Consider the following 20600-nt stretch of genomic DNA (forward strand, 5'->3'; position numbering starts at 1 on the left):
TGTTAGTTAAATGCCACTGGGTGTGTATAGTGGAAGCTAGGTGCATACACACTATGAAATACATTCAAAGCACATTTACCCCCTCAAGGAATTTAGGGGTAAACTACAGCACCCAGAATTCTTTGAGGAAAAGTAGTATGTACACAGGCATCAGCACAGCTGGGGGAACAGGCTGCAGTTCTTCCCTGATATTCTCATCTTGGAAAACTTCTTTCCCAAACTTGGCTCTTGTGCGAATCCCTCTGTGGTGTGGGAATTCTAGGGCACTGCTATTGTCAAGTGAATAGGATGACCAGGTTGCTGGCTGGAAATATCCCAGTCCAAGGAGAGAACAACTCAGGTTTCCCCACAAGTTCCCCTCTTAGCATTGCCCGTCCTCCCAACCTCCCTCCTGTTCTCCACTTGTCATAATAAGCAGACTCTAGATCTACTGCAAGAAATACAGGTGCCAGGATAGAGTGGAACAAGCGAGAGTGGTCATGGTTCCTTCATGCTCCCTGCATTAGGGAATTTTAATGTGCAGTGTAGATTTCCAGGTTGCAGTCTCACAACGTTCTGTAGCCACTGACTATGCTCAATCCTCATTGGATTGTTTGGTGTTTTCCCGCACCTTAAGGTTTGTATCTAAAGGTTTTTATTATTATTATTATGCAACCCTTGGAACTCCCCCACCAAGCCTGCTGATACCACTCTCTTTTGCCTGGATTTTGCCATGCACCTGGAGAGTGAAGTTTGCTATAATTGCCTATGATTCCTCTACCTGCAGAGTTGTTTTTCGTCACTTCCCGTGCTTAACACACAAAGAGGTGAAATAGCCCTTCACAATTTTTTTTTTTTTAAATCTCCATTGGTTTCTGCATCTTAGGGTGAAATTGGCCTGCCTGGTCCTCCCGGACATGATGGAGAAAAGGTAAGGGCTAGGTAACGGGAGTGTATTAATTTGGCTGGCCTTTCAAGCACGGAAATAGATGGGTCACAGTTTCAAATGACTGAAGGTGAGATTATCTGCTCTCTAAAACTGGAATTACTATAAAAGGCACTGATGATGATCTTGATTTAAACTGTTTCCATAAAACAATAATGCTTTTGGTGGCTCCATTTGCCAAGTGCTTGGCCTGATCTATGGCAGTTGTTGAATACATACCTGCCATTAGCCATACGATATCAGAACTTCCAGATTGTATGTTTTACCAAACTGGGCCTGGAGACTTCAATACCTGACTGAATTGTCATAAGGCAAGATGCTGCCTTATCTTCCCTCCTGATGGGTCTACCTCTTTCTTCACAAGTTGAATACACAAATGTTCTTCTCAATGAACTCAATGTGATTTTTGCATGCAGAAATCCAAATACTACACACATTTATCTTGAAGTAAGTTTGGAATGCCTCTCTGTTTAGCATAGCTTTCTATAGGACTAAGATGGTGAAAGACTGAGAACTTTAAATGTGTTTTAATGTGGTTTTTTCCTAAGAAGAGATTCACAGTAATTTGCAGTGGTGTGGAAGGAGCAGAGGGATGGACTTACATATATCCCCTCCATCCTGTGCAGACAAACATTTTCACACAGCTCTTCTCCCTACACACACACACACACAAGCATGAAACTCTTAATCTCAGGGTCATGGGTTCAAGCCCCATATTGGTCAAAAGATTCCTGCATTGCAGAGGGTCAGACTAGATTACCCTCATGGTTCCTTCCAAGTCTACAATTCTATGATTCTATGAACTTCAGGGTCACACTCATATAAATGAGATGTCATAATGGGGTGAAATCCTCCCATTTATTTATTTGTGCACCTTTGGACAAATGCCCTCAAGGTGGCCTACAAGGACAATCCATATAAGACACAACAATAAAAACCACAACAAATGAACAGCAAGATTTATTGTTTATAATTTGTTGTGTATTGTTTTACTGATTTTTCTGTTAGCCACTTAGAGCTCATTTGAAAGATACTCTGGGTTATAAACATTCTTCAATTACACTCTTTATTATATTACATCTGCCACTGCTTCTACTGAATCCATCCATCTGCACTGCATTCCCAGGACCTTTGCCTAGTGGGTTGTTGACTAAGGACATGTCAAGAAACACATTAGAGAGAGGAATGTGCTAAAGTTCTGTGAGTAAAAGCCACAAAGGGTGTTGTCTATAGCTGCTTGCTAGCACTGAGTTCAGCACCCTTAGTACTTGGGTCTCAATATGTTTCCACTCTAATAATGCCAGCAGTGCACTCATGTTTTTCTATTGCATTGTATAGTATTTAAAAATAAATATTTTTTCTTCTTCTGTAGGGTCTTGATGGCTTAGCTGGAGAAAAAGGTGATCAGGGGATGCCAGGACCTCTAGGCCTAACAGGTCCAATCGGACTTCCAGGATTAACAGTAAGCTATCCAAAGAATTAGATCATCCCCCCAAAAAACCCACTTCTGTGGGGAGAGTCAAGCACTACAAAACACTGCCTTGAATTCTTTCTCAGCTGAAGCTGAGCTAATGGTTGCTCACCTGAGGCTCCGCAGTAAGTTTGTGAAGGAGGTGAGATTTAAAGCAGGAACTACCACTACCACAGTTCTCACCTTAAGTCATTATACTATACCACCATAGTGCTGCTTGCTTGAGAAAAAGGCTTGTCAGAACCACCTACTTTTGAAATCGATTATGTCTGAACAAAGAGGGTGGAAAGTGGAAGCATCTATGCCTCAGATAAAACAGGTTCCAATCAGTTGTGTGCAGGGAGGGCACAATTTCTAGAAATATGGAATGTGTGTTTCTTAAGAGTTTGGCCATTATATTTCCTTTCTGAACATACTTTGCCAGCTTAAGACATGATCTAAATTTGTTAGAATGGTGCCCAGCTATTTTGACAAAGATCAAGATAGGTAGCACAGCTAATTCAGGCACACTGTCGTACATTTTGGGAGGGGTGCAAAATGATGACTGCAGTTCTTCTTCTCTAATGGATATCTTCATCTGAATGTTAAGCCATCTGAAAGCTCTTAATACTGTAAAGAAATAAAAATCATACCAGTGCTTGGGTTTATGCTATACTTGCTGCATTTGCAGGGAGAGAAAGGAGAACCCGGTGCAAAAGGAGACACTGGAGATTCAGTAAGTTGTCATTTCACAATTTATCCTCTAAAAACAGAAGCTGAAGCTTACTGGGAGGATCATTGGTGTAGTCAAAGCATCTGTCAGGGTTTTATGGGTTGTGAACTTTAAACTGCCTACTCCAAACTATTCTACTGAAAAAGGGGCCTGCCTTGACGTGATGGCAACTGACCTGTGGCTGACCTCTGAGTACTCACAGAGTAAGGGCAGGGACCATTTTTAACAGCAAAGGGGATTTCTGAGTGAGGACCACAGCAGCCTTCCCTACTCATGGCATGGTTTTCTGCATCCCCGCTCCCCAAGCACTTCTCCAGCCAACCCCACCTCTAATGCAGTGCTTAGTTGAGAAGAAAAGACACCCAGATGGATAGACTTCAGAAACATAAATGGTACCCATCTGCTCTTTTCATTTATTCCATAGCCATTCACTTCTCTCATGAGCCCACCGTTCTGAAGGTTACATAATGTGCTCTTATGCAAGCTGTTTACTATGGCACCTACCTTTCATTTTCTGTTTGGGGTTTCAGGTACCAGGGCCCCCAGGGCCCCAAGGCCCACCAGGAACACCAGTAAGTCCTATCTGTCAACTACATATATGGTAACATTTCACTGAAACTTCATACACAACTGCAATGCACAGCATGAGCAAGCAAGCAACTTGGTTATTATAGTTGTCCAAGCCATTTTTATCTTGTCTTTAGCTTGAGACAGCTTGTGGACAAATTTAAAATAGAAACAAAATGAAAACAATAAAACATACACTGGTACCTCAGGTTACATACACTTCAGGTTACATACGCTTCAGGTTGCAGACTCCGCTAACCCAGAAATAGTATCTCGGGTTAAGAACTTTGCTTCAGGATGAGAACAGAAATCATGCAGTGGCGGTGCAGCAGCAGCAGGAGGCCCCATTAGCTAAAGTGGTGCTTCAGGTTAAGAATAGTTTCAGGTTAAGAATGGACCTCCGGAACGAATTAAGTACTTAACCCGAGATACCACTGTATATAGGCATATATATGATTGAATACCATTGCAGTTATAATATAGCAATAAGGAGCAATTTCTGGGTAGATGAAATCAACAAAACTGCAGTGCTGGCAGCACAGCATATTTTGGTCCTACGGTTTTACCTACTGTTTGCTGTACGAACTGAGCCAGGGCACCCTACATAGACCAACACATCCCACTGAAGAATGTTTGTTTTTGTTGCAATATGATCTGCAGACTAATTCAATAGATTCTATTCTACAGTGGTACCTCGGGTTAAGAACTTAATTCATTCTGGAGGTCCGTTCTTAACCTGAAACTGTCCTTAACCTGAAGCACCACTTTAGCTAATGGGGCCTCCCGCTGCCGCTGCAGCGCGATTTCTGTTCTTATCCTGAAGCAAAGTTCTTAACCCGAGGTACTATTTCTGGGTTAGCGGAGTCTGTAACCTGAAGCGTCTGTAACCTGAAGCATCTGTAACCCAAGATACCACTGTATTCCTAATGAAAAAGCAGTGTCGGGATGCTGCAGTTTTAAAGCAGAGTGGCAGAAGGGGGCTGCTCATAACTGCTTCTGCAAAAAAAGGCCTTTCCCACACCAATAGCAGTTGGCAGGGGTGGGGCAGTCATGCTCACCTGACCCCCAGTTGCCCACATTGCTGCTGTATACTAGGATGGATAGCAGGGAAGTTGGCATGGTGCAAATACACCAACAGAGCCTGTTTGCACTCCCAACAGTGTATTTGCACCTCACTGCCACTCTGTCCTTTCCCTTTTCCATCCCAGTATATAGCAGTGACACAGGAGACCAGAGATCAGGTGCTGTCCACTACTGTCACCCACCATATGCAAGGATATGCTATGTAATGTCTGTTTGCTGATCCTGTTTAAGGACAAAAGGATGGGTACAATTATGACACTGCTGTAGCAATCAATAGTAGACATCTAAAAATCCCCATTTTATTTTATATATACTCTTGCCTTACTGTTAATCCAATCCTTTCAAACCGATGTATCAATCAACAAGAAAGACTTGGTACATCACTACTGGCACAGTATATAACTATTATCTATAGGCAGGAAATGGTGGGAACAGATAAAAACAGCACTGGGGCATTTGCTCTAACTGTTAGTTGCTGTAATTTATATCATTAACAAGAAAGTAGAGGGTGCAAAAGATTGAGTAATATAGGAACTGTGTGCTACCGGACTTCTGAAATTTAACCCACCCTAACTTTTATTCTTGTTTGTTCCAAATACAGGGTCTTCAAGGTGGTCGAGGACCTAAGGTAAGAATGAAGGACCATCACATTGGATTAAATAAGGCCCTTTTAGAGAACGTGTGTAAGAAGCTGCCCTGAAGGTCAAATTATTGGCTTGGGACAGTTTAGAGTCTTTCCAAACATGTCAGTGGAACTAATATACCCCATCTCCCTACATTCAAATAGTGTCAGGTTTTAAAGCAGAAACTCTTATTTCAGGCTGAAATAAACCCATGCTTCTTATACCATTATGTGTCAGTTCATGTATGTAAAGCCCAAACACTTGTTTGTTTCTGCTTTTTTTGTTCTATGCAAAAAGGCCACTTAGGTGAGCAATTTGAAATAGGCAAACAACACATGGTAAAAGAGTTTATGGGTCCCTCCTCCCACACCTTCTTTACTCAAAATGGCTCCAAAGCTGTTTTCTTTTTCTTATGTGGAAATTTGACTCTAATACATGTATTTGCCCTTCCCTTCCTGTGTGATTTGCACTGAAAAATCAGGATATCTTACAAATATTTACTCTTCATCTATGGGAGCTCAGAACTTCTCAATTTGCATAAACTCTAGCATCGACTACAGAGACTGATTATCCTGTCACTTTCACTATTGAACACTTTAAATATCTCCTTTGAAACCAGTGGATCAACTTGGCATTGTCTAGTGTGAGAGTGAAATTGGCTGCAAAATGTTCTTTAGTCATTGCTATGTCTTGGATGCTACTGGGTGCCTTTGCTATGTAATTAATATCTGTTTAGAAAGATTCCAAGGAAGTGTTAGGCTTTCTCCTGATACATCTTTCCTTTAGGGGGAAGCAGGCATTTCTGGAATGAAAGGCGAAAAGGGTGCCCAGGGAGAAAAAGGAGACCGAGGTCCTCTGGGATTGCCCGTAAGTATCTAGAAAGCAAGGAGAACTTCACAGGCCATCTTTAACCCAAGCGTTCACCAAATACTAAAATAAGAAGCATAATTTGATAAAATGACACATGGAATGAGAAGCTTCAAAACATGATGCCATGCTGTGAAGTCCAGGAAGCTGCAAAGATGTCTTGAGTTTGAGAATTCTGGTCACTGACTCAAAGTCCCCTGGATTTTGATTGCCTGGGTGATACCAACAAGAGAAATTTTACTTCTGGGCTCTTGCCACATGTGTTTCTTATGCTCATAATAATCTTCAAGTGCCAATACATTAAGAAACATAAATAGTTTGTAGATTCTAGCTACAGTCCAAAACATGTGAAGGGCATTAGATCAGGGAAGACCAGGCTGAACTACTAAGCCTAAGTCTGGCAGGGTTCTCTTCTCAAACAAAGCCAGCATTCCCTGTTTCTATTAGGGTTCTGTTTCTAGAGTATAATACTCCTCACCAGATAACCCATTTCCTCTCTTAAATATGGACTAATTGACACAGTCAGCCCACACATACCCTTTTTGTCTTCCTGCACTGCAGCTTGCTAATGGCAAATGGGCGCTTTGAAGCTTTCATCCCAAGCCATGGTTCCAGTTTCCGGATTGCAATAAGGCATGCTGTTGCTCAATCCATAGGAGACCTGTAGCTTGGTGTGCCCACCCACCATAGGGCACTCTTTTCCATAGGCAACCTGCAAACCTAGTCCAGAAAGAAGGAGGGGGCTACAAACTCCCTGGTCATTTATTTATGCAGTTCCTACAATTATGAAGTTCGAGGGAATGTTATCGTAGACACCTAGGGCAGGGACAGCCACTTTTTTACGGGAGTATTGATGTCAGCTAGCTGAAATGAAATTTGAATTGGGGACTTTCTGGCTTACAGCTCACATTCTGGGATCAACACCACAAAAGACTGCATAGAAAGTGGCAACCAGGCCGCAGGGTCCTCATCTTGGCAACGTCCAGCTGCCTGTGGCAGAAGTTGGAAGCTAGAGACCCATGTGCTTGCAGTAGAGATGGACCAGTGCCATATCTCACTATGCAGCTGCCCTGTTTATACAACCTCACTGATATTCCCAAGATTGCATGTGCTTTGCCTTCCCTACCACCTGTGCAAGTCATCAATGGGTGATAGTGAGGCAATGCAAAATGGATGGCAACTTGGTAAGATAAGCATGAGCTGCATCAGCTGGCAGATCAAAAAGGAGAATTCTGATATCTGTATCTGGGCTTTGGGCCATATGGGCAGCATCCCTATTTTAGTGGATTTCCATGGCATTCATACATCAAAACCAAATGGATAGGGACAGGTCTTGTTATTCAGAAACTAACCTGAACTATCTTTATAGTTCTCTAGACTTCAGCTGTGTGATTGTTTGGCTGAGGGTTTGCTGGTCTTTGTTTAAATAGGTTGCTGTAATGTCATGATTTTAACAATATTTTCAAAGCAGGACAGAAGCACTAAACGATTTAAAAAACTAAGAAAGTGGAAGAGTTCAGAAATGTTGCCAACAGAATGCAAGACATAACAAACATGGAGATTTTTGCAGGATCAATTTATAGGTGGAATATTATTATTTTTAAGAAATCTAAACTTTTGAACTTAACACAGAGTCTTAAACAAGTCTGGAGAAAGAAATACCCAGGTCAACAATACTACATTTGCTAATAAATGCACATAGCAGAACATTGCTTCCTGTTAATACATCTTAAAGGCTGACTTTGATGTATAATATTATATCATTTACTTTCGTTTATATGATGGTTTATATATCCTAGCTGTGACACAATCGGCTAGTGGTTCCTGCTGTATATGTTCATCCCTATCTGTAACAAAAGCTCTGTATCCAGTCACTTCAATGAAGTCCAGGAGAAAATTGGAATGTGCCTAAACATTAGTTGCTTGAGTGGAAGTCTGTTCTTCAAACATGGATCTCCCTTGTTGGATAAGAACAACAGTGTGCATTCATAGAGTTTTTAGTTAGCTAACCTTATGGATACATCACCATATTAACTGAGGGCTAATTTTTCAAGACTTATGTCCCATTGTCCTTGCACATTATCCCATTAGAAATATTACTGCAAGTTGGTGCCAGTTTCAAAGTCTCTTGACCCTAGCAGAGGATGAGGTGTGTGCATATGAAGATTCAGCACCATTCCATGAGCAAATACTGCAACAAATATAGCCAAATTCCAATGCGTATAGAAAGTGGTGATGTCAAATGCATCTTGCTACCACCTTTCAAAGAAATGAGAGTACAGAAGATGTTGTACAGGAACTGGTCAGAATTTCTTCATACGCTGGGGCTCTCTTGCTGAAAATTTTCTCTTTCAGGGTCACATCGTGATACTCTTTAGAGTGTATCTGTGGAAGAAAGCAAATTACAAAAACACACGAAACTGTTTCAGTTACTAGAGCTTGGGGGTCACCCAGTGAAATTGATTTATGGTAGGTTCAGGAAAGCCAAAAGAAAGTACTTCACAAGACACACAATACGGAATTCAGTAACTTGGCTGGATTTTTTTTTTAAAAAAAAAAGATTAGAGAAATTCCATTGACAGAAATTTCCTGTGATAGCTAAATGGATTCTGTGTTCAGAGGCCATGTATCTTCTGCAGGTATTGTGTTAAGTGTGTTTGCTAATTCAGTCAGCCTGTCTAGATTTAAACAGTGCCCATCTTTCTTTGTATTCTCTCTCTTGCTTGAAGAACCTAATAAATCACCAATGATCATTGTTTAATTTGCATTTCAACCAACCAATTTCTTCCTTCAAGTTGTTGGGTTGTTTTTTTTTTAAAAAAAGAAGCCCATCAGAAATTGGCAGCTTAACAAATTTATGTGCTTGATCATTCACAGTTCTAATAGTCTCTCCTATCTAGCTGATATAATTAGTCTTATTGCACATTTCACTTGCTGGGTTAGAAACAAACAGTCATAAGCTGACTAGTATTCAAATACCTGAATGAGAATGCAGCCTTTGTGCACAACATGCAACATCAGTAACTTGTTTATGTATGACTAGAGCTTGGGGGTGGACAGATCTGTCAATTTCCCCCCATCTATTTCTCATTTTTCCAGACTTGCATTTTGCAATTTATTTATTTATTTTTAAAGGAATTAAAAGTCCACATGAAAATCTATGTGCATTTTTGTGAACATTTCTCCTGATATATGCATTTTTGTGCACAATTTTGCCTAGTATCAGCATTTTAGCAAGCAGTTTCCTCCTTATAGAATGATTTATTTTTTTATACTAACAACACATTTTTGTATGCAATCTTTTGGTTGAAGAATTGCACCGCAAAATTCTGAAAAGTATGAATTTCAGAGCAGAGCGATGTTTCTGTTTCTGTTTGTTAAGTACAGCTTTGGGAAGGTTGCATTGGAATGCAAACTGAACCAGTTCCCCCCACATCCCTACTAATGTCTTACCTATCCTTCACAATGACATCCCAAGGTTGGTTGCCACTATCTAAAAATGCACTACTGAAAACAGTTAAAGCACATTAAAATCAGGACAACAGGGTGAATAGACAGGGTGAGGTATATCTCTCACAGGTGTCGGATAGAGGCCAAGGTAAAGAGCTGTGCCTTCATCAGATGCTACAGTAAATGTGCTGGGATTCAAAGCAACTCCCACTGATGGCCTAAGGATTGCCATCAGCTCTCCTGTTACCATCGCAACCTCAGCTATAGAGCATGAGACAGCAGCGATGCTCTCCCAAAGCTAGGCCTGTTTATTCTGGTAGAGTATGCTGGTGTGCTGCATTCTCACCGGCAACCTAAAGCAATCAGACCATGTTACATTCAGTGTCTTGTTTTTTGTTGGTTTCCTTGTAAGTGCCATCACCTGTCCCTGAGATCCAAGTTTTGTTGTTTTATTGTGAGCATATGTTTGTCTCCAGTCACTGCTTCACTCACCTCTCCCTTCCCCTCCTCCTCACCCTCCCTTCCTCCTCGCCTTTTGTTTTGTTAACCCTTCCTTGTCTGTCCAGGGTGCTTCAGGTTTAGACGGCAGGCCTGGCCCACTGGTGAGTTCCATTTCTCTCTTACCCTACATTCCTATCCCCTAATGCTGTGGTTTGTCTTCTTTGTCTTGCCACAACCGTATCTGTATCATTGTCTTTCCAAAAAGCTGAGGCAGAACAAATGCAGCTGCTACATTTTGATGCCGAACAACCATAAAGTTTTAATTCACATCGTTACACATTTCCACAGGTCTGGGAATTTAGCCCTAAAGATAACCTGGTTTTATTTTATTTACTTGTAATATATTGTAAATTATAAATGATTTTTTTGCATGTACCCATTATTAATGTTATGTACTTCTGTCTCTCATATTGTCAGTTGTCAACTGTCTTCTTTTCTCTCCCCATGGAAAGCTTGCTTAAAGCATCTCCTTCCACTTTTCTCAGCCATAGTAATGCTTTGTAAATGTCTTATGTGAGCAAAAGGCACTCTATTGCATTTTTATTTCAAGCACATTCAAGCAATGCATTGCAACCAATTTCTTGTTCTGATCTCACTATAGCCTAGGATGCTTGTCATATGTGCATGAGACATGGGAATAAGACTTAGGGGCTCATTCACACTTTTGCTCGACCTGTATTTTGGTCATATTGTGTACCAATTAATTTCCCCAGGTCTGAGAGCTTTTCTCATTATCTTGTGGCTGTGCCTTGCAAAAACCCAGTCTTGCCTGCTGAATCAAATCTTATAAGATGCACAGAAAATCCAAAGAGAGATTTTGCTTAACCAAACTTCAGTTCAGCGGGTACAATCAGATTTTTGCAAGGCACAGCTGCAGAACAAGAAGAAAAGCTCTCGGACCCAAGAAAATTAATTGGTACACAATATGATCAAAATACAAGGCAAGTGAAAATATGGATGAACCATTATTTTAGGAACAGTGTACTGCAACATGTCAAAGTGGGCCTTCATATTTACTCAGTGATCTACTCAGATCCATCCTAATCTAAAACGGACAATGCTCTTGAATTTGTTGGTCCCAGGAGGCTACTAGCTTAACAGCAGCTTCCATGATAAGGCTCTAGAGTTCTCTTCCTGTTTTGGCTTGGGTCATTTCAGCCAGTTCACACAGCCATCAATCCTTGGATAACAGTTCCTGACTCATTTGCTCACGTTCATGTAGTAAATCTGAAACTGAACTATAATAAATATGGACTCTTTGATTTGTGTGTCTTGCTTTCACCTTTTGGGGGATAAGTGATAATGAAAGCAATAGAGAGGTTATCATTTTGGCAATGCAAGAGACTGTGAAGGTGTCAGAATGCTTGTGAGGTATGGCTAGATATTCTGTAACACTGTGACTAAGCTGACTAGGCTTGTTCAGAATTGACAATATTGAGTTAACTACCTATGAATTCTGCTGGCCAACTCTTCATGCTGAAAGACAGAATAACTATACTAACCCATTTTACAAAGCACCTCCTTGGATTGCAAATGGGCAACTGTTTCCATTAGGTCTTCATATTGTGTCACAGACTCCATAATTTTGATTTCTGTGAAATCACAATGGAACCTCCAGTGCCAAGTTGTTGTAGCAGGTTGTACTGCTTGTTTTGTATTTAAAAACTAGATTTCTTTATGTATACTTGAATTTATAGAGCGATATCTAGGACTGAGGGGGATCAATGTGATATTATGTTAAACTTATAATTGTGCAGCCACAGAGCTACATCTCCCAGAGTTCCCTGGGAAGATGGATTGACTGATTAATTTGAGTGTATGAACTGATGCTTAAGCTAGATTGTGCATGGATTTATTTGATTCATAAACCCAATAAAATTTTGGTAGAACTTGGCTATAAAAAGGGAAATGCTATTGAAGGCACTTCCAGATGGGGGGCTATATGTTACACACCAGTTAAGATCCAGGTTTTCTGTGTGCGCAGTTGGCGCACAACCACCCACACACTTGTTTTTCACATGCATTCTGCTGTTTCCCAGCCACATTAGTGGGAGGTCCTTGATTGGTGGGAAACATCTGTTTCCATGTTTGTGTGTGTTTTTAAAAATACATTATTTAGCTCTATAGAAATTATGATAAAGAGGTCTTGCACAAAATCTTTGGTTTGTTTCTTTTTAAAGAGAAGTTCTGATCTATGTGCTGTGATTACAGTCTCCAAGGTATTCCCCCACTTGTGATGAGATATTTAGGGAATAGCTTTTCCAGACTAGATTGTTTGGATTGGTGATACCAGGCAGGCTGGTGTGCTGAAAATACAATGGTTATGTTGTGCTCAAGTGGAAGCAGGCAGGGATGTGGCAATGGGGACTATTATCACATCACCACACATGTGATAAACTATTCATTAAATAAATAAATAAATAACATCCACAAGCCTATGGTGACCACAGATGTATAACATGTTATTTGTTACTTATTGGGTTTTCTGCATTAAGAGAAATGTAAAACAATATGTGGGTGGGTATGTTGATAACATCATCATCATATGGACAGTGCAAAAAAACCTGAGTGCGTGAGCAGCACTGACTCCACAATAAGCCTCTGTCTTGTCTAGAAGCACCCAGAGCGAAAACCAAAACACACCATTCTCTGCCCCACTGAAGTTAAATTTAAATGGCAGATAAGGACTTGAAAATGAACAAGACCTTCTCATGTTCTCTATTATATTACTGTACATTTTCATTACTGCCTGTGGCATGGTGATCTGTCAACCTGCATGATGAGCTGCCTATGTAAAAAGTGATGCAAACTTTACTTTTCCCCTACTCTACCCAACCACTTTTAAAAGGCTTTAAGTATGAACATGCATTGCCCCCCTTTTGCTACAGCTTTTAGCTTTGTTGATGATTGTAAAGGAATAAATATTTCATCTAATGTTTCAGGAAATGTCTTTTATATTTTTTATCATCTCAACCAGCCCAGACGTGGTTCTGCTTTGTATATACAATAATGATGGTCATCAACTTTAAAAGCTGTAGTATTTAAGTGTCTACCTGAATAACCAAAAACTCCTCTTTTTTTCTTATCCAGTTTGAAATATGTTGAGTAAATGGCTTCATGGACTTATTTCTCCCTAAAATTTCAGGGTACTCCGGGACCAGTTGGAGTTCCAGGACCAGCAGGACCAAAAGGAGAGAGGGTGAGCAACCTATAGCAAACAGGTCCATATACCGGCTGTCTGTTACAAGTCCAATACATCTTAAACGCAGCAAATTTTACTTTTCTGATGTTATAAGTAATGCTTCCTAATGGATGGCATGATGCAGGTGGTGCTGTGGTCTAAACCACTGAGTCTCTTGGGCTTGCAGATTGGAAGATTGGCAGTTTGAATCCCTGCAACAGAGTGAGCTCCTGTTGTTCTGTCTTAGCTCCTGCCAACCCAGCAGTTCAAAAGCACACTAGTGCAAGTAGATAAATAGGTACCACTGTAGCAGGAAAGTAAACAGCGCTTCCATGTGCTCTGGCTTCTATCACAGTGTTCCGTTGTGCTAGAAGTGGTTTAGTCATGCTGGCCACATAGTCGTCTCTGACTGGACTTAGCTGTCCAGAGGTCATTTACCTTTTTACCTTACCTAATGGATATTTCCACTGTCTCTTTTTCACTTCTAATTTGTTTTGTTATGTGAACATGATACCTTTTCAGAGATAAACAGTAAAAGGAATGTTTATTTAACACTATTCTGTTGCTAGTCAGCAAAATACAGTTTAACCGACACTTTGGGGACCTTTTTGCGGGGATGGAGGTGGAAATCTCTCCTTTCCAATTCCACGCTAGCTTGAGAAAAAATTATGTGAAACTGAAAATACAATTCTGTCGCCTAAGGCTCAGAAGTAACTTGCTACTATGAAAGATATAGTATTGGTCTACCTTCTCTGTGCCTGTAGTACACTTTCAAAATCAGGACATACTTCTGTCTTCCTAAATTCATTTTAGGGCAATAAAGGAGACCCTGGAACAGCAGGACCAACAGGACCAGCAGGACTTCCTGTAAGCATAGAGCATTATTTCTTCTTCCTCCACCTCACTTTCCCCATGAAATTCACTTTAATAATTCTACTGCACGAGAACATAGACCTTCTGCTGCAGTTACTTGAGTAAAGCTAAATGCTTTAAAATTTCTCCATAAGTAAAAAAAAGTATGATCAATTTTCTGTCTAGTTCAAAGGTGGCTAACTCCTAGCTTGGGGGGCTGGATCAGATTCCACAAGCAATTTTTTGCCATTCTCCACAAGGCTTCACCAATTTTGGTGTAAGAACAGCGGGGGTAATATTTAGGCAAATGGATGGGATGAATACAGAGGTTAAGACGTCTCCAACCCGCCCAGTGACCTAATAGCAATTCAGATCTTCTCCATCTCAGTCATCAGATGAATCACTTTGTGAGCAAGGTTGTAGTTCTAAGGTGATATATGTGGTTCTCCTCGCCTCCCTATTTTATCCCAACAACCCTGTGAAGTAGGTCTGGCTGAGAGACAATGATTGGTCAAATGTCACTCAATGAGCTTCATGGCTGAGTGGGGATTCAAATACTAAGCAGGGTACTGCACTGGCTTTAAAATGAGTAACTTCTTTAAACATTCATACCTATATTATAGGGTTCACAAGGCTCACCAGGTGAAAAAGGAAACCGGGTAAGTCTTAAATTATGGCTCTTTCACTATTAAGGCCTTTAAGGAACGGTGGAATGATTAAATTTGTGAGGACATCAAAAGGGATAAGGTAAAATCTAACTGCCTAATAAAATATAACCCAAAGACTTATCATCCTTTTCAAGGATGTTACCTGTTCAAGAATGTAGGAGCCTGCAGTAATATTGGCTGCTAGCAATAATAGAACCAGAGTTTGAAATCATTCTCATGAAACACTTGGAAAATCTTAAAATAAAGTTGTGATACAATACTTGAAGTAACGAGATGATAAGTCTTCATAGCACATCACAGTCATGATGAGCGTTACCTCTTAGGTTATGATTTCTCCAAGGCTGCTGTTGCGTAGAGTACTTAATCATTCCACCTCTGCTTTTATAACTTCCTTTTGATTAAAAAATAAATAAAATGTAGTTATTATTCCGATTACTCTATCAAGCAAGTTCCTGATACTTTTTCAGTTGGTTTTAAATTTTAATAAAATGTTTAGAACAGTCTTGGTTAACTAAAACTGAAAATTCAGAAACCTCTTCAGGCTGGGTTTCTGTCCCAACAAGTTTATTGGCAGATGAGAACTGTCACAGAATGATGAGTGAACCTTCTGCCCAGTTAGACAAGAGTCATCAAGAAGAGACAGCTTTGTTTCTGAATTGCTTGTAATAAAGCTCTGGGGAAAGTGAGGCCACTTTCACTCTCAGTGCCATTCATAATTCTGAAACCACTTAAAAAGAGAATAAAGATCCAAAGCACCATGCAGGAGTATGTTTTGCAAAACTGCAACAAATACTTTGAAATCACAATACGGGGGCGGGGGATGAATTAGAGTGAGCAGCAACTGTGCACACACAAATCCTGCATAAGTATCCATTTAGTCATTAAGAAATGAAGAGTCCTTCCATATATCATTAGCAGACACTTTATGACTAATTGATGTTTTGGAAACATTTCTTGAGTCGGGTATGAAATGTGTGGTGCTATGGATGTAAAACAGTCAAGGGCAGCCTGTTATTTAACTTGCAGCATGATTTGGCAATGGGATACTTTGTGCAGCAGTTGTGGAAATTCTTTCCAAACTAGATTTGATGGTAGCACAACCCAATATTGGTTGCATTATGCTGTATGTTGACAAAGCGGGAAAAGGGGTGATTTAAAGCACAGAAGAGAGCAGGAGACTGCTGACCCCTTACCCTGCCCCTCCCACCCCACCTGCTTCTTTCCAGCTGCTTTTATCCTAGCAGGATTACTTCCAGCCTAGGAGTCCTCCTGGCTGAAAAAGAGCTAAGAAGACATAATTTGGGTAGGGAGAAGTACAGAGAACAGGAGGTTCTCCTGCCTGCCCCTAATGTGCTTTTAAGTCTCACCCCAAGTTCTGTTTTATAAGGATCCAGTGTCAGGCCTGATTCTGACCCATGAATCTCATGCTGCCACCACCCCATGCAGCTTGGTCCTTCTTTTCTGCTAATCAGTCCCATTGGCTCTTGTGTGATACCATAGGGGTTTATCTCCCAGAAAGAGCAGTCAAGAAAATAGAAATAAATGCAATATTATAACAGTTCATGGGAATGGAGTGTGCTCATTTGGACAAACCAGCTGAAAAGGTGCCAATGCTTATTCTGTGCATTAAACTTGAATTTGTTATTTCAACTGTTTTTTCTTCTTCTCCTGTCTTTGTGTGGTTTGCGTGTGTGTGTTCCTTGCTTCTACAGGTCTACCTTTGTCCCCCTTATCCCTTCCTGCTCTTTTGCCTTTTCTCCCGGATCCTTCCTTCTCTTCCTGCCACAGCCCAGTCTGCATTTTCTCCTGGATTATCCTCCCTCTAAGCCAACGTTTGATCCTGGGTGACCTCTCCTTTCCCATCCATTTTTCCTGCCAGTTTATTTTTGTTTTATTAAAAAAACAAACAACAAACCCATTTATTTCCCTTAAAAAAATATACCCACTCTGCCTGATTTTATGTCGTCTCCTTGCGCCACCTAATCCTTATACCAGTTACTAAATGAAACTCCCTCTGCAGCAATCCCACTTACATCCTACATCCACAAGCACTTATCAAAATGTTTCCCTCTTTTCTATGTTGCTGATTTTTGTAAACTGGCTTGGAAAGATTTCATAATTATGTTGTCTTTCTGACTATTGGTCCTTGGCTTGATGTTGGCATTATTCATTCAAGGTGACTTTGCACCATTGTTCAGAGAGGTAGCATGAGGCCGATGGTTTCCATTTTTATCCCTTTGAGGGTCTATTTTAAGAACTAAAGTAGAATAGAGCATTTTTACAAGAATTTTCCAATGTTGCCTCTCCTGTTAAATAAAAAAACATGGTGGATCCAGCTGATTAATATGTGATTTTTAAACAGAAGTGTGTCTTCCTAGGTTTCTTTTAAAAAATAATACAGAACTTCAGCAAGATTATGGTTTTTTTCAAAGTTAGTCATTGGGAAAAAAGTGTAATGATCCTCACCACTCATTTTACTTTTATTGTCCGCTTGGATATTGTAGGTCAGAATTCCCCACTAAGCTCAATGGGATTACTTCTGAGGAAATGTGAGGAGAAGCTGTTCCCAATGCTAATTATTCTGAAACATTTCAGGAGGAACAGTGATTATTGAATCAATCAATCAATCAATCAATCAATCAAAATAAGCTTTATTGCACTAGCCAAAGGCCATGACAAAACAATACAAACACTGCCCGGAAAAGAATATAACTGTATAAAGAAGAGCCACTGCATGAAAATGGAAGACAAACACCTTGCTATTGTTTAAATTTGAGGTTTTAATAATACAAAATACACATACATTTAAACATAAAATGCCAAAGCCAGCAAAAAAAAAAAAAATGAAGAATGTTAAATGAAAAAGAAAATCAAGCTTTTGAAGTTAATTGTTAATACATTACAGTTAATACATTACAGTATTTTGTTTTTATGAGACACTGACTTGAAATGGATAATCCTAAATCTTTTATGTATCTTTTTTAATAAACTATTATTCACAGGGGGAAAGGGGCAAGAAAGGCTCTAGGGGGCCTAAAGGGGATAAGGGAGACCAAGGAGCACCTGGATTAGATGCACCCTGCCCATTGGTATGTTGTGTTTTATAAGGCACATTGTTTTATATTTTAAGCCACTGGGGAAGAAAGAAGGACAAGAGGCAATGACACCACAATGCAGGGACGTCTTGAATTGATTTCTTAAAAAAAGAAGAAAAAAAAGAAGAGGGGAGCTCTGCCATACCTACTGAAGTGATAAAGGAAGCCAGAGCAAGCCCTGGCCAAGTAAAACTGGCCCAGTTGAAAAAGCAATACCACTTAAAAACTTCTAGATTCACTGTTACAGCTTCTTCCATAGACTCAAGGCCAATTCAAACATGTGTGTTCACTCGTTCACTTGATGACTTGCTGCTGAATTAACTATCTCAAATGAAATGTGTTATGAGGCAATGTGAAAACTGTGTGATCTCATCTACAGGGGTTTGTTTGTAAAGGGTCATCACTTTACATTATAATCATCAAGTGAATGTGCATGTGTGAAGAGGGCCTGAGTAAAAGTGAAATCTAAAAGTGCCTTCTTCCTTCGCCAACTTTGGAGATGAGCAAATGTTGTATCAGAAAGATGTTGCAGCTGATTGTGTTGCAGGGTACTCAGTTTATGACACCCAGTGGAAAACAGACTGATCTAGTCCAAAGAAAAAGGAGAAAGTTCTTGACATTGAGCCACTTACATACAGACAAATTACTCCAATTGTACTTTTAACAAAGAAGCAAGTGGCTTTCTGATGACACCTGAAAGATAATTTGAAACATGTGCAGCTATGTGGAGAGCTTCAGAATTCCTTGCCTCCTATGTCTCAAAATAAGATTATTATTTTTTTAAGGAAATGTTCTAGTGCTAACTAGTATTTTACTTGGTTTACTTTATCTGGGTTATAATAGCTTGTATCTGTATCTGGCCAGAGAACATGACAAGATTTTATTCTGTTTTCTTAATCATATCAAATTAACAGTACTTCAGTAAGATTTTCTAAAGATATTTTAAAGTTAAGCTAATAAAAAATGTGACAAAACCCCAAAGTATTCCATTTCAGCTACTTCCTTAACTCTGTGAATTCTGTAGCAAAGCCATCCAAACAGCTAAAACACGCCTGCCACCAAGTTGCTTTTAAGTATCAGCTTCCTGGGAAGTCTTTCCCCAAAATTTGGATTCTCTAATCTTCTCCATTTAAAACTAGTAGCTTCTGATTATTTCAGAATACTATTTTTTAAAAAAGATATCATTGTATGTCATTGTACATAAAAACACTGGGACTATAACCTGAGTGCCTTTGAGTACATCATTGTTCTACTGAGTTTCTCCACCCATAAAATGGAGATTATCTGCACTGACTAAAGTAATTCTAGTGGTTGATTTCACGAACAGGGACTTCGAGGTTTTAAAGGCGAGAAGGGTGAGCCGGGGTTACCAGGGCTGGACGGGCTGGATGCCCCTTGCCCATTGGTATGGTGTTACCTTCCCTTTCCTGCATGTTTCAGTTTGCTTTTCCTTCCTTCCTTTATTGCAAGACCCTTTCCATATCCCCTCCCTTTCTCCCAAATGCTTGATGTCCATTGACACTCATAACAGCTTTTGGAGTGAGACCGGTTGCTACTACCATTTTCCTGCAATATATGAGGATAAATATGCTGGTTTAAGGAACATAAAGTTGCTCGCTCGTATCTGCTTTACTTCTTCTTTAACTTTCATGATCTCACAAATATCTCACACCACATAAAAGAGCATCTAATTCACATATATAAACTGTGACCCTTCCGCAGATCTTGCTATTCGCCACATCACCCTGCCTTCCCACTTTTGTCCTGCAACACACCTATTTCATATCCTCTATTTCAGAATTACAGGTTTCCCATGTATCATGGCAAAAGACTATGCATAGTTCTTTCATTTTGTAAATTCCGAATTTGTAATTTGTTCAATTGTAATCTGTTCCTTGAAGATTTCAGGAGACAGGTTATTGACTGGGACCATAAGGTTTGAATATGTTACCCTGATTCTGGCCCAAATGCACCAGCTACCAAATAATTTCCAGGCTCAGTTCAAAGTGCTGTTTTTGCCATTTAAAGAGAATCACCTCTCCAGATGAACCAGCCCATACCCTGAAGTCTTCATCAGAGACTCTTCTCTGCATGCCCCACCCAAGGAAGGTGCAGAAAGTTAGCCACACAATAATGGGTCTTTTCAGTGTTGCTCCCCCCCCCCCCAATGGAATATACCACATTCATTACTGGTTACACACACAAGCACACACGCAAAATCTTGTGAAAAGTCAAACTGATGCCATATTCTTATAACAAAGCAAGAAACCCAATGTTAAAATATGCTATTTGCTTCAAGCATGAAAAAAACCTTACTTTTTAACTTGTCACTCTGCTGCCATAGTTCCTGGACTACTCTGTATTCTAAGAGCATGTATGAAGTCCATGCTTTTCAAGTGTGATATGCCTAATTTCTGCTCTTTACTAATAAATATGCTTCCTTCTGCCTCCCAGCCTCTGCAAAACAAACACACAGTTATGACCACATCCTTCTGTTGATCCCCTCAATTGTAACTCCTGATCCCTAACTTTGGATTTTACATGCATTATACAATTCATTCCTGCCAATGGGACCATTGTACCAATGGGAACTTCTTCATTCATT

The 20600-nt window shown here is 40.1% G+C and overlaps 1 protein-coding gene and 1 long non-coding RNA gene across 48 annotated transcripts in view; one reads left to right on the forward strand and one right to left on the reverse strand.

Annotated features, from left to right (window-relative positions):
• Positions 1–20600, forward strand: part of COL13A1 (collagen type XIII alpha 1 chain) — a gene marked incomplete at its 5' end in the record, with an annotated part of 93137 nt that overhangs the window by 63204 nt on the left and 9333 nt on the right. For 24 of the 47 annotated variants that reach the window (XM_079976307.1, XM_079976310.1, XM_079976340.1 and 21 more), the window contains 11 exons: positions 866–910; positions 2298–2387; positions 3067–3111; positions 3639–3680; positions 5360–5386; positions 6168–6248; positions 10265–10300; positions 13345–13398; positions 14194–14247; positions 14856–14891; positions 19323–20314. In XM_079976307.1, coding sequence (XP_079832433.1) covers positions 866–910; positions 2298–2387; positions 3067–3111; positions 3639–3680; positions 5360–5386; positions 6168–6248; positions 10265–10300; positions 13345–13398; positions 14194–14247; positions 14856–14891; positions 19323–19514 — 702 coding nt within the window. In that variant the 3' untranslated portion in view covers positions 19515–20314. The other 23 variants (XM_079976336.1, XM_079976342.1, XM_079976297.1 and 20 more) reach the window with 9 other exon arrangements.
• Positions 18113–20405, reverse strand: LOC307216334. Its single transcript, XR_013839031.1, has 2 exons — positions 20312–20405; positions 18113–18581 (listed from the first exon to the last, which is right to left on the reverse strand). It is a non-coding gene; the product is annotated as an uncharacterized lncRNA (long non-coding RNA).

The sequence above is a fragment of the Podarcis cretensis genome (assembly GCF_951804945.1).
Source record: "Podarcis cretensis genome assembly, chromosome: 5".
Lineage (NCBI taxonomy): Eukaryota > Metazoa > Chordata > Lepidosauria > Squamata > Lacertidae > Podarcis > Podarcis cretensis.